The 15,081-nt window shown below is 35.9% G+C and overlaps 1 protein-coding gene across 4 annotated transcripts in view; it reads right to left on the bottom strand.

Annotated features, from left to right (window-relative positions):
- The window catches only part of MYO3B (myosin IIIB), a 209,017-nt gene that overhangs the window by 173,792 nt on the left and 20,144 nt on the right, over positions 1-15,081 (bottom strand). For all 4 annotated transcript variants that reach the window (XM_075756693.1, XM_075756695.1, XM_075756694.1 and 1 more), the window contains exons 5-8: positions 8,499-8,682; positions 6,779-6,913; positions 3,260-3,364; positions 2,898-2,997 (exon numbers count right to left, since the gene is read on the bottom strand). In XM_075756693.1, coding sequence (XP_075612808.1) covers positions 2,898-2,997; positions 3,260-3,364; positions 6,779-6,913; positions 8,499-8,682 — 524 coding nt within the window. The remainder of the gene's footprint in view (positions 1-2,897; positions 2,998-3,259; positions 3,365-6,778; positions 6,914-8,498; positions 8,683-15,081) is intronic.

Genomic DNA, 15,081 nt, shown 5'->3' on the forward strand with positions numbered 1-15,081 from the left:
TAAGTTGACACAAAACCAATATTGACTTAAAAATAGTTCACCTTAACATTGTTTAAAAACAAAAAACACAGTGGTCTGCTCCCATGGCATTACCCAGAGACAAAAATGGGCAGAAACATATAATACACATTGCCTGATGCCAAGATTCAATTCTGTGGTTATTTTTCATTTTCCAGTGTGATTGCAAGCCATCAGTGATTTCCTGAGTACTGCTATGAAACAGTTAATGGCTAAGACCTACAGCAAGCCTCTGTGCATTTAACTCTGATCTCTCTTCAGCTAGCTTAATTTGTAGCTGCTATCTATGGACACTCCAAAACAGTGCAGAATACCAAAGAGCTGAGAGAGGGAGACAGTCAGAGAGTGTGAGTGAGCATGAGCATAAATGAATTATAAGTTGCAGACATTTTGGGTCGACTTACACTTTGACAAACATTTATTCAAATATATCATACTGTTGGGAGCATTAGAGGGAAGAAATGTGTGTTACATTGAAAAAGCAAGTTGTGAAGTCATGCAATAAAGCAAAAAAAAAAAGCCTCAATTAAGGATATCTGTGTAATCCTCTCTGTGACCTAATATCCGAATGTACAGTCTTGAATATCAAGTAACTTTTTTTTTCCTCCTTCAAGATTCTCTCTCATTCTGTGGACAGAAAGGATAGTGTTCACTGATTAGGTAGTCATTTAACAATTTCTTTTAGGTCCATCCATTTGAGTTCTAGTTATTTATTTAGTATATCCAAGCCTATAGTAAATTTAAAATTATTATTTTCTTTTCCTTTTGACATGTTTCGTTCCCTCCTCATCAAACAATAAATCTCCTTAACATTCCTGCAAAATGGGAGAGGATTATTAGTTCCAGAGATTAACCTAAAAATATCCAAAGCATGCACTGTTTTTGGGTACTTAATCTTGAGATCTTTCAGTTTTCAGGCACTCCACATGCCTCAAGTAGAGCTGTAATAGATCTCAGCTGCAGTTCAAGAACACTTAGCTCTTCCGCAAAGGAGGACAAGATGTTTCAAACTGGCTGTCAGGAAAATAGGGAACAGAGTGGCCACTTCTAAAAAGTTTGATGCAAGTGACCTGCAACATCACAGAGAAACACTGGCAGAAACAAGAATAGTCTCCAATTTGATGCCATTCAACTGTCTGACGTGCAAGTCCCTTCTCTTCCTGAACTCCTTGCATTTTTCACTATATATCTTACACCTTCTGCAACAGTTCTACAAACAACATCACCTGTGACTCAGTCCTAATTCATTCCCAGACTCCCTTCTGTGACTACAGCAGTGTGCTAGAGGGGAAAAATAGCAACTTAAAGAAAGCTTAGTGCCTGATGCTTTAGTTAGGAAGCCCACAGATGTGTAGGCATTTCTTAGCATTTCCTGTTACACGTAGAATTTAACTCATGTCTTTTTCTGAGGTAGTCATATTTGTTCTAATTTTCTAGCATTACTCTTGTAACTTAAAAAGTAGAAAAAAAGCCCTAAAACCTAAATGTGGAATCAGACCCACCCATGGGACACCAGAAAGGTTGGGATTTTCAGTTTCCTTGAATGTGGCACTTGGAGTTGCAGCACACTGATCTGCCTTTGGAAGCCAGAGCTCCAAGCTGAGCTTCCGCTGCAGCTAAGGCCCTTGACACATCTGATAAAAACATTTTGCTTTGGAGAGGAAAAGCCAACTTCTCCCAGAATGGAGTCGTTACAAAAAAAAGACCATCATACTGCCAAAATTCCCCCAAACGAGAAGGGAATCTTCCCCCCTTGTACTAGGTCAGGGACTCACTCCAAGTTTTGCTTCAGGCCATATGTTTCTCCCAGCACTATTTTAATTGTTGCTTTTACCATTCAACATAATGAACTTCTGTCTCCAGAAGATACTAAAAAGTCTCCTGTTTCCCAACTTACTTTAGCATCTTCAATAGATTTTTTTGTTAAATTTATAATACCATAACAACATCAGTATTAAATTTTCTTTCCCCTGCATAATTTTAACATTTTTGGATTTTTTAAAAATATTACAATTTGCAGAATTTTTTGGCACGCCATTTTACACTACTCTCATTTTGTGAACATTTTTCTTCACCTTCATGCACTGCTAAACAAACATCTGTTATTCACACAACACTATTCTCAGTGATGATTACCTTATGCATTATATGGTTTCATTAATAAATCATATTACTAATCATCTGTTTCTGTTACCTTTAATAAAATTGCCCATTCCATTGCATACATATCTGAGGGACTACAGCATTTCCTTATTTTTCTAAGTGCATATTTAAAGGGGGAAAAAATGCCAAACTGAGTTAAATTCTACTGCCAAGTCCCTTTCTATCTACCTACTTACCTACCTATCTCTCTCTCTCCTGTTTCTTATGATGTTTCCAGATTGGCAACGCTCAAATCTAACAGCAGTAATCACAAATTAAATGGATGTTGGGTTTTGGACCCAAGGGACCACTTTACTTTCTGCTCAGAGGGAAAAAATTATGCTTAAGGCTAGCAAAAGCCATTTCAGAGAGAAGAATGTTTCCTTTTCATATGCAAAAGATAGAATATCTAAATTTAAATTAGGAGGACAACTGCCCTGAAACTGACATTCCTTGTGAAATGCAAAAGAGCTTTGTAAATAAAATGGTACCTTCAGAACAATTTTTAATTATTAATTATGCTTAAGCTTTAAGTTACAAGTCTATTACTGATTGTTGGTTAGAATTTCTATTCTTCCTGTATCAGATTCCTTCTCTGTTTTTCATTATTAAAATAATTCTGAATATCCTTCTGAAAAAGTCTCTCACTATGGGATTCTGCCTTCCCAGGGGAAAGTAAACAGATGCCCTTGGCTAAACTGTATGTATCAGGAAAACAAATGGGAAGTGGTCATTACCAAAGTCAACGAGCTTGACTCCACCTTCTGTTGTCAGGAGAATGTTGTTCCCTTTCACATCACGATGAATGATCCGGTTATTGTGTAAATGCTGAAGGCCCTATATACCAGCAGTAACAAAAATAAGTTTACTCCCTTATTTAAAAACAATTACCCTACTATTAGGGAACGTAATGAAGACAATCTGCACATACTCTATAGAAACATCTGTCCACCGGATTACATGCTTGATACAACCCCTGCTGCTATAATAGCCCGCATAATATTGTCAACATTACCACATTTTATAAATGGAAAATGTATGTCTGAGATGAGTAAATTGCACCCTCTGCTGTCATTACAAGCCCAATGAACATCCTTACCAAGAGAGCACCATATAAGATGTATGAGATTATAGCTTCATCCAACCGTTGGCCACACTTCAGCAGGCCTTTGACAAGCTCTGTGACAGAACCTCCATTGCACAGCTGTGAAAGGGGGAGTTGGGGGCGGGGGGGGGAAGCAAGACAAGTCCTCAGTTACTCAATATATCTGTTTAGGCTGTAAACATCTACCGTGCAAAACTGCACTACAGCACAAATCTGGTAACAACTAGATTTTTACCTTGCAATTATTTAAGTTGTCACCCACCTTAGAACACATTTTATTATCAATGTTAATAATAAATCACAGCAGCCTGGGTGGGGTAGGGAAGTGAAAACCGAAGATTATAAAGTATAATTTATAAAATGTGACTAAAAATCAAAATATTATGAACAGGACTGTATTTTGTTGTTAAAAGAGGATTTATAAGTCCAATTTACGTTATTTGAGTATTTTCACAATAATCCATGAATTGTCTTTTTGAAAAACTGCTTTTGTGCAAAGAAAAGACCAGACAGAAAAGACAGATGCTCTTGATAACTGGGAGGCAACAAATTACAGTCATTTTAAACTTTCATTCCATCAACGCTCCTGCTGGCAGGCAATATAAAGTAGACAGAAGCCATATCTCTATACTCAGATTTGATGGCACGTGCACCAACAACTGACAGGAAACATTCTGATCCAGAAAAGCAGCTTCTTGCAAGCATTTCCCACTAATGGGCTGCCATACATCAAAAGAGGAGGAGAAAAAGCAAAATTAGAATCTTTGTAAATATGTTTTCACCCACATCTTTATCTTACTGCCCATGCCCTTCTAAGCAGCTATTTGCCTCTTTCCTTTCTCCTCTTTCTCTGTCCTTTTCTTAATATTCACAATTGTTTGACAAAAAAAAAAACAGGCGGGGGGGGGGGGGGGGGAGAACTGACTGCCTTTCTTTCATTGAATTTTCTCCTCTAGACCTGGTTTTGTAGCCAGCAACCTTGCTAATGTTTCTGCCATACAGAAATCACATGCATTTTAGTATAAGTTAATTTTACATTTTCAGTATTGTTTAAAATACTACAGCGTAAATCAGAGAAACTTTCAAGTTTTGCATCTCTCAAATAGCTTTTATAAGTTGTGTATCAGTTCAATCACTAATTTCTGTGATATGTCAATATTTTTGTTCATTTATTACTAACTTCCCCTTGCATCAAAAAATTTCACTAGACTAAAAATTTTAGTTCATGGAAAGGACCAGACCACATGATAAACAAGACATCCTTTATATAAATAAGTTCCTGAAGCAAAATTTCATCACTGAAAACATTGATGAGTTCTGCAGGAATCTGACTTTACTTTTAATTAATTTGTAGGGAATTTTATATTTTTTTTTTAAAGTCAATTAGGTAGGAGCATTCACCTCAATATCAATCATCAAATGTATTTACAGGATAACTTCATCTCACAAGAGAAAGGGCACGTTTTTTCTTTCCATGCTTAATCATTTGCTGACAAGCCATTAAGTCAAAGATTTTTGTTTATTGCTTTCATTGCACTAAAGGTTGTATTGAGACAGGCTGTACTAAACTTATCTCTAGCCTGCAAATAAAATAGAGAAAAGTATGCCCTCACTTAAAAAAAAAAGCCAAGCTGGTTGTGACTGAAAAATTATATAGAATGCCAGCCGTTTCGTAGCGTATGTTAAATGTATAACTGACTCTGAAAAGAAATACATCCCACAAACACAACTGCAGTTGTCAGTGGCACTGTTCTTGACCATCAGCAAAGATCTGGGCAAAATTAACTTGTAAACTTCATTATTACTTTATTCCTAATGGTAATACTTTAAAAAGTGGACTGATGCACATTTAGATAGAAAAGCAGGGAAGCTTGCTTTACAGTTGTCTGTGCTACACCTGAGAATTGCATTATCATAAAAATATTTAAGGTGTCCACTTTTGCTACCCTTCCTCATCCTAGGCATTTATCAAAGTAAGGTCCTGCTTGTAGTGAGTAAACATGGCAAAATTGTGCCTAAAGGAAAAAAAAACCCACCTTTTTTATTACAAATTTTGGAAGTCACACATCCAATGAATATATTTCATCAAAGACTTGGGGATCAAAGTCTGAGTACTTCGTACATTCCCTTTTACTGAAAAAGTGTCATTAATTTATAATATAAAAAGTAACTGCTATGCTTACATAAATTTCAATGTAAATTCCAAGGCAAGAAATAGTTTGCCATGTCTGGTAAATTTATCCATATGAGGAAAATATATTTTTTTAAATATCAAATTTCTTTAAAACTTTGGATAACATGCACCAAAAAACAGCTGAAATGAAAGTATTTAAGTGATAAGGTCTGTACAAACATCTAACTCTCTCAAATTCTACATTCAATTTTGCTACATAGAATATGTCGTGATTTTGCTTTACAAAATTTTGTTATATGGAATACCACGTGATGCATCTATCAGATATGCTGTACTTGTATTAATAAAAGAAAACACATGGGAAACCAGACCCAAACTCAACACAAAGCCAACAGACATACAGTTAAAAAATAACACCAAAACAACAATGCTAAAGCTCCTTTTTTAATAGTTACTGAAATTTAAATGAAACACATCCAAAAGTTTTCATTCAAGCTACATAATTCTGCAGTACATAGAAGTTAGATGTATTGTTGGTATTCCACAACTTAAAAGCGGAAATAGAGATTCCCTATTCTGATTACAGTCAGCATTCAAGAATAGGGAGTGGAATTTCTGAAGTGACCACTAATAAAAAATGAATGCTAATTTTATCAATCTAGTTATAACAGAGATAAATGCTTGAATGGTCTGTTACTGCTCATCAGTCTGTGCAAAGCTCTGTTATCAATGAAGCCTAGAAAACATCTAGAAGAAATTCTCATCTTGCAACAATCTTTGGCAGTCACTTAACTTGCAACAAGACCACCAAAATAGTTTTCATTGCAAGAATACTCATTGCCACTAAACAAGAAGAGTTAATGAAAGGCATTTCTGTTGCTAAGTTTTCAACAACAACCAGTCTCTAGTTTTAAATTACCATAAAACAGACTTTCCCATTACATTTTCTCTGTTCACATTTGCAATAAGCAGTATGTTTGTTAACTGTCCTCCATGTTACTACTTCATCATCTTTTGCATTGCCCTTAAGTGCTTGAGCTCTTCAAAAGTTTAGAGAAATGTCTTATCTAATGTTTCCTCCAACATGAAAAAAATCAAGCTGTTTTTAGGCAAACCATTCTTATCAAAAGGATTTGCTTGCTTTGGAGGCAGAATGTGGCAACTTGAAAAGAAATAAAACCAAAGGACATTCCCTATTAAACAAACTTTAAGTTTGGATGTGATTTTCAACAGTAAACTACCACACATCATCTATCACCAGTCCTTTGATTAATGGCCCCAATCAGAGAATCAAGAAAGCCTGTGACTTTTCTAGCAATAAAACCAGGAACCCAACAACATTTGCAAGTTAAGATGTAATGTTATCAAAATGTTTTTACCTCAAGTACTAGCCAGAGCTGTCCTCCCACATATTGATCTGCTTTGTAAAACATCCCATAAAATCTAACAACATTAGGATGATTGGGAAGAAACTGCAAAATATTATATTCTGCTTCAATTTCTTCATCTACATCCTAAATAAAACACACAAACACACAAAACATATAAACACAGTAAGTCCATACAAAGCAAAGACAAACTCTCATGGATAAAAAGAACCATTTTTTAATTAGTTTGCACTTTTAAATGGTTTTACTTTAATGCAGCTGCATGTACTCACACAATACTGTAAATTTAATCCACACCAATTCATGCCACTTTTGCTTTTTTTTTTTTTTTTTTTACACACAAAAATGTGAAGTCTGTGTAAAACAAGCAGTTGTTCTTCAAGGATTCTTTCAGTGCATAATACACCTAACCAGAAAATTAAAGTTATCAGTTGTCTAAATAAGAAATTTACACATGTATTATTTTCTAACCTGTTTTTAAAAATGCGTATTTTTTATTGTGTAAGCTAAATGTAAATACATGAACCTTTGATTCATTCTTTTTTCTATGGTCATCAGACAGGACCAAACACAGAACCATTTCACAAAACATCAAAGGAGACATCAGTAAAAACAAATACATCCTTATGAGGAAAAGACATATACCAGAAACAATTAAAGACAGGCAAAACAAAACCCATGAAATAAGCAAATGTTACTAAGTATTTGTTAATGAAAGAATTCTGTGAGAATTACAAAAATCATAGAATCCTAGAATGGTTTGGGTTGGAAGGGACCTCAAAGATCATCTAGTTCCAACCTCTATGTTGCGGGCAGGGACACCCTCCACTAGATCACATTGCCCAAAGCCTCATATTGTGTAATATCAGGCCACAACTCAGAACAGTACTGAAGCACCAAATCTTTCCTTGTTCCTGCACAGACTATGACTACTAGAAAATTTCAGATCTTACATGTATTTTCCTTTTTTTGCATTTTTCTAAAAAATATATAATCTTATTTATTACCTTCTTCAGATTTACCCATGAGAAAACCAAGAATAATTTCAATTGTGGTAGATGACAGAAACATAACTTTTTTAGTAAATATTTTAGGCCAATTTTTGTGATCAAACTCCAGCTTGATCCAACCTGAGCAGCTGCCAATTAAATCTTCCATTGAAAACTAGGGCCTTGGCTCTCATGGGAAACCAGGCATTTAATACCCCCTCAAACTGGAGCTGGCACAGAACTACCTCTGAGAATTTGGGCTGTGCTCTTCTGTTTTTTTATCTTAACTATTGCCTTGCAGTATTATCCACTTATAAAAGATAACAATAAAATATCCTAAAGTTCACAGTACTTCTGTGATGGGAAAAGTAATTCTTGTAGGGAGTACACAGAATAAAATAAGAACATTAAGTTTAACAGCATCTTGTATTTTCCCTGCTATAGCAGTCCCCTAAGAGGAATGCCTCTGTGCCTTCTTACCATTTGCATGCTCCAACCACAGATACCTAAATTTGTACCAGAAGAGTTACATAGACCTAAAAAAGAAACTAGGCAAATACTGTCTTAAAATAACATACAAGATGATGAAAGATACTGGTACCAAACTCCTCCTGTCAATGCATTCTGCAAAATTGTTCCCTTCAGGATGCTTTCGGTATCTTTCAACTCTGAGAATTCTTTTAAATTAACAATGAAGTTACAGCTTAATAACTTTTACTTACACTGATAGGATCCAGAATCTTTACTGCTGCCAAACTCCCATCTTTCTTATTGGCAACCTTGTAGACTTTACCGTAAGTGCCTTTCCCAATAGTCTCTATAATTTCCCAGGTATCTGAGGGATCGGCTAATGATTCTAGTCCGATCATACTGGAATTATATTGAAACAATCCATACAATGGCTTCCTGGAAAACAAAGCAGACACACACACAGTGGGAAGCTCTAAGTAACTCTGTACTAAAGAAGGTGTCTTATGATAAAGAAGTCAAATATTGTCCTAATTTGAGAAGCAACATAGATGGAATCACAAACAAAAACCAGACCGAAAGATAAGATCACAAAGTGAAGGAATGGAAAGAAAACGCTTGGGAATGCTTCTCTTGACTTTGCTGTATCTATTATTTCCTTCAAACATTGCCCCATATACTGCATCATTCTGAACACATTTCAACAAATTCTGACAAAATCTGATTCCTACCCCTACTGCACACTTTTTTAATGGACATTTTATACAATTGGTTTAACATAGCTCATGAAATGAGGACCTATTTCTTGTGCATTAAAAAGCCATGTCATGCTTTTAACACATTTTTGTCTAATGCTCCCTGGATAATTGCCAGACAGGCATTCAGTAGGTATAACATCTCATCACATCTGATAAATCTACAACAGGGCCATGTATAACCAGTTCAATAAAAGCTAAGACTGGTATCATAAAATACAAACTAACTTGATAACAGGCAACAGGTACACCACTGGGATGACATTCATCAATGGAGATGTTTCTCAACAATGGAACTTGTCTCTATCTCTGTATTTCGTCAGAGTGTGTTATGGTCAGCTACACCAGCTGACTGCACCTCCACTTTCAGGATATCTCCCGGTCAGGGGAGTTGTTTCCTCAAACACTCCTAAGTGACATATGGATCACTGCAGCCTATGCAAAGGGCTCCTTCCCACCCTTAGAATTACACGGATGGGAAGTTCTGGTGATCAGGAAAATGAAAATACCATTTTAGGATTTCATTTCAAGTAGTGAGAACCTAGATCTTGCTCCTGAACTGGAATTACAGAAAGGAAAGATGAAGTTTAAGATGAGACTAACTTAACCTTCTTATATAACTCATCATTAGAGAAGCTGACTGGTTTATGGTTTCTCTGAGAAAGAATATTATTTGCCCATTTGGTGGTTGTCAGTAGGTAGACCACTTAACTAGGAGATGTAAAGTCTGAGATCCATGAACAAACCGAAGGAGAAAAATTAGAAAGCATTCTTGACAAAAGGCAACACCATAGCTGACTGCAAAAGCTCTCAATTTTTAGAGATGAATCAACTAGCACCTCAAACATACACTTGAATTTTAAGGTTTGAGCCATTCCTTTCTAAGCATATCTGATATCTGGAAACCTGCCTGAAGTAATTTTAAAAATCTGCTGTCTTATTTACCTCTTCACTATTTCCAGCATCAATGACCACTGGCATGAGAAATTTAGTCAGAAAGAAGTGTGAGCCTGACTGGGGAAAGTGATAAGTTAATAAGCAATGAAGCAGCAGCTCTTCAATCTAATTAAAGAATAATTGTGCTTTCTGCTCATGACAGAGAAGAAAACAACCTGTGTGCAAATTCATGTGCAGCACAGATCTGTATAGCAATATTCAAACTGGAAGCATGTGTCTAAATTCATTTGCATGCTTTGTTCCTTTCCAGAAGAAATTTTTTAATTTCTTTAGACCCTAAGACAAAATGTTCACATGTTGTTAGAGTAATTTACCATATAGCAGGCACAAAACACAGCTGTTACCAAAGTCAGGTTAGAAGTACAATCTTTTTTTAAACAATGGCAGGCACAGTTAGAGAAAACCTCTATTACCCTCCTTGGTTAAAACTGTATTTGCACTAAAGATAGTGCTAAATAATATATCAAATTGCTTTTATCTCCTGACCAAAACAGCAATGAAAAGAAGGAAAAAGAAGAAGAGAAGGCAGGAAAAAAAAAAAAGCTAGAATCAGTGTCATTTATCTGTTGTGGGTCAATAATGTAAGATTAGGGCAGTTTCTCACTACTTGGATCCAATATGGCATGCCACAAATAAAGAATGGTATTCTGAACACATACAGTTAGCACCTCAACAGAGAAGCAGGTCAGGTGAAAGACTTCTCTGAAATCAGTGAACAGACTGTACTACATGCACTGAAGACAGCAGCCACAGACATGTAGCTCCTGATAAGCCAACCCTAAGAGCAAGGTTTGCTTGCAGGTTGGGGGGTGGTGGTGAATACAAACATAAATTAGAACAGTTGGATCTCAGATTAAAAAAAAAAACAACATATTGAACATGTGCGATTTTAATGCTTTAGGAGAAATGCTACAGACATTCATGTGCAAAGAAACAGAGAATAACAGACTGCAAACAGCTTTGATGCAACCTTACACACAAAAAAAAAAAAAAAGAAAAAAATAAGAAAGTGACTGATAATCATTTCACTGTCACTATAACAACCACCCTACCACACAGATCGTCCAGAAAATGATGCATGGCACTCTTTGTACCGATGTGATATTTATTACAATGTATCCCTGCAAGCAGCTGTTGTCGATAAATATGTTTTTCCTTAAAACAAAACACAACACTGTAGTGTCATTGCCTGCTTTTGCTCTGATTAATAAGTAACCATTAAAATGGTATCTCCAAATTTTCAAAATACATTAACATTTCTTTATACCAGAAGACAATGTTGACAAAATAAAACCTAATGCAAAATTGTTACAGATGGAGTCCTCGCGGAGGATTGAAGACAAATTTTAGTGAGTGAGCACTTCTATGCATTGTGATAACAAGGCAGCATTTAGAGGTAGCATGTTTATGCATTACATGTAATCAGATTTGCAAATATTTACCATAAATGTCATCTACTTAAACTAAAAGAGCCTCTTCTTGAACTCAAGCAATACGTATCTAAACGAGTCTGCCACCAGTGAAAGTGCCCATTGCACACGACATAGTAACCCTTATGACATTCCTGATAGATGTGAAAGTTTTACAGTAGAAAAAGGCAAAAGAACACTATCTGCTATTATCTTCATGACTGTAAAATCTGTATTGTTTTAAATACAAAATGTGAACACTGAAGGAAAAAGCTGAAGTTGTGAAGTGAATTTGTGCTTTTCTTTTTCTATTTCCTGATTTACTGAGCTTCAGAATATGACCTTGTTTTAACAAAGGCTGCCATTTACTTTTTATTTCTACAGTGAAAAGTTACATATGAATGCAACCACTTTTACAACAACCCCATATCCAGAAGATCTTAACATTAAAAAGCTGAAGTTGAAATTTCTTTAGGAAGAACTTTCTCCTTTCACTTCCCCCACATCAGGCCTCACACCTCTCTGGGCTTTGAAATAATGCAGAGAGTGGCTTCCAGCTGTGAAAAACAGCAATGCCCTCCCCAGAGGTAGCCTCAACCTATTAGAGACCTACTGATTACAAGTATTTCATGATTTCTGCCACCAGCTGGAGAAAACTTCTCAGTGGTTAAATCTGTTCCATGCAGTCAAGCAAAATAGCCCACACCAGATGCTGAAAAAAAATTACACTTTGGCAATTAACTCTACTGGATGGGGAACATCTTACACAAAGCTATTAGGGGATGTGCACACTTAAGCTATTTGAGGAATGACTACATGCTACCAACAGGCCTATAGCACTCTACCAAATCCTGTTTTGCATACTTGGGAAGAGACAGAATGCAAAGCAAAAGAACAACTCAATGGAGTCTACTCAAACTGCTTTCAGGCTGAAATAGGGGCAAATAACATGATTTTTTTTTTTTTTAAAGCAGACATAATACACTAACATAAAATAAATCTTGTAAAAGCTGAACAACCAAGACAAAGAATAGGGTGAGACAAAAAATTATTAACAGCCTTCAGCCATTGACAGGGTTTCTTTCATTTATCCATGAAAAGAAGCATTCTCCATCAATAACGTAAATTTCATGGGTTTCTTCACAACACCTGGACTTTTCTATTTTGAAAACCTTTAGTAGTCAGAACAAATTAAGTCAGACCAGACATGACAGACTAACTTAGATGGCAGTCAGGAAAATGTGCAAATAGCATTTATCTGCATTTAAAGAAATATTTCTCTAAGACTGACATTAGAATCAATGATTGCATATTATCACCCCTTAATATTATTCCTAAGACAAACAGACTACAAATATTGTTTGATATAAAAAAATAACATAAAAGAAATGTGGGTTACGGACAGTGCACAAGTAATTTCCCCCCCCTGTTAACTACAGTTTTCCAATTGTATTCAATGGCTCTAAACATCCCCAAAATAGCCATCTGGAAAATTATGTGGTGTCCTAGAAGTTCTACTGTGATCTTCACCTAGGTTGTGAAAACAAAACAAAAACCCCAAACCCTATATAGAATAACTATATGCAGATTTTTTGAATGATATAACTACTTCTGGAATAAAATGAACAACTTTTTCTTACAAATTTATTATCACAGCTATCTTTCTCAGAAATTATAGGGATAAGAGGGACTCATAAGCAAGAAAAACAGTGCCAGAAATAGCTTTACAATTACTGTTCTATTTTCAGTACTGCCTTACTCAACTTCTACACAACAGTGATTTGCCCATTGCCTTACAACATGCACTCTTTCTATCTAGCTCACAGTAAAATGGGACATCTGTAGGGGTTTTGAAATTAGTAAGAGCCTCACTTCAGCCTGGTCCTTTCTAGCAGTCATGGTATATATTACTAGACAGTTTTGAATTCCAATATAGCTGGGAGGGACATAATAGCAATACCAGTCAATAGCAGTGAAACAAAACTGAACATACTGTTTCCATATGAACAATTCATGCACAGGGCTAATTTTTTCAATGTTCTATTTGTCTAACCCCTCTTGTCTCTCTTGTGAAACAGCTGGCTCATACTCTTCTGGCATCTACGCATACTGTGGAAGAACAAGAATGTTATATTCAAAATGAAGGTATTTCACTATTTGTTGGGAGCTCAATATTGCTTCCATAGTAAATTAATAACTCCTAGACAGAAGAATTCAGAAGGCAAAGTTAACATTATCATCTATGGCTTTGCCCAACCATGACAGCCCCTATTCTGCTGGCTAGCGATGGTCACACCCAGCCAGCTACCTAAGAAGCAATTAATGAACCACTGAAAGGCACAAGAAAATCAATAGTCAGAACAGCTTCCTCTGCTAGTCTCCTCCTGCTGTTGCTCACTGGCTAGGTTAAAACAAAGAGGATGCCAATATCTTGAAAGGAAGCATACAAAAGAATCCATCAACACACCATTCTATAACTGTTCTCAATTGGTCTCAGAAAAAGAGACCGCAGAATGTGATGTGTATAGTTCATTGGGGGATAAAGGTCAGTGATGGAAGGAGATGAAGGAGAAGGATAAAAGTATGTTCAAAAGCTGTTATTGATGCTATACACCTTACAAACAAAAAGAACCATACTTTAACTGATCACATTGTTTCACTAGGCCAACATGAGGGAAAAATAAGACAATCAGGAATAGAACCGCTATTATTTATAGATGAAAGGTAGATCCCTGAGAACACTCCTGCTAAGTTCAGTTCACAGAACAAGTGTCTTGCTGAATATACAAGCCATGAGACTGAAAATGTGGGTGTTCAGAAGGGAGATAGAGAGGATATAACTAGGAAACATGTTCTCCCTTTCCATGTACTCAAACTTTTTAAACTTTTAACTAATTGTGCTTACATACACTCTTTTTCTCTACATTAAGTCCTTTAAATTCAGGAATGTCTTCATTACTTTCTTTCCTCCTGCTTCCTTTATATGGATGAACTACGTAATCTAAGCTTTTAGACTTATAGTATCAGCCACAGGGCCAGAATAGAGCAATAACCAGTGGCAACGGATAGAGTTTGGATGCTAGTTCTGAGGAAAGCACAAATGTTTGCTCTCTTATCTGTGCTTTCAGTTCATCACAGCATTAAACACAAACCCCATTCCTAGGATCAACCATAATAAACTGCCCACAAAACAGCTACTGACATCATGGCAGAGAATCTAAATGTCACCTCCTTCTCTAGAAATAAAGAAAAAAACCAACTTGACTTTTGAACACTTTAGTCAAATGGTGAAAATTTCATATCACCACTCCTAAACCAGTTCTGAACCACAAGCATTTGTAAGATTATAATCTTTATTATTATTATCCTGGAAAATGCATGCTAGGAAAGATGTATGTACCCAGTCCAAACAATGCAGTTGCATGTTTTCATTTAGATTCATTGCATCATAATCTGTTGCGTTACACATTTTTATAAGTAAACTCTTATTGCACCCTTATATTTATTAGTAAATCATTAACCTTTGTCCAATAATGATTGATCATTTCTGTATTGTTCATATAAATCAAACAGAAGACTACTCTAGGTAGCTGCGTATTTAAGAAAACCTATAAAGTAGAACCAACACAGAAAATTGTATTCAGTGTCAAAAGACTGCATGCTTTGCTGAGATTCAAATTATTGCAAAAAAGCACTTCCTGCACATGGTAAACTAA

Source organism: Balearica regulorum, chromosome 6 (genome assembly GCF_011004875.1).
Source record: "Balearica regulorum gibbericeps isolate bBalReg1 chromosome 6, bBalReg1.pri, whole genome shotgun sequence".
Taxonomy (NCBI): domain Eukaryota; kingdom Metazoa; phylum Chordata; class Aves; order Gruiformes; family Gruidae; genus Balearica; species Balearica regulorum.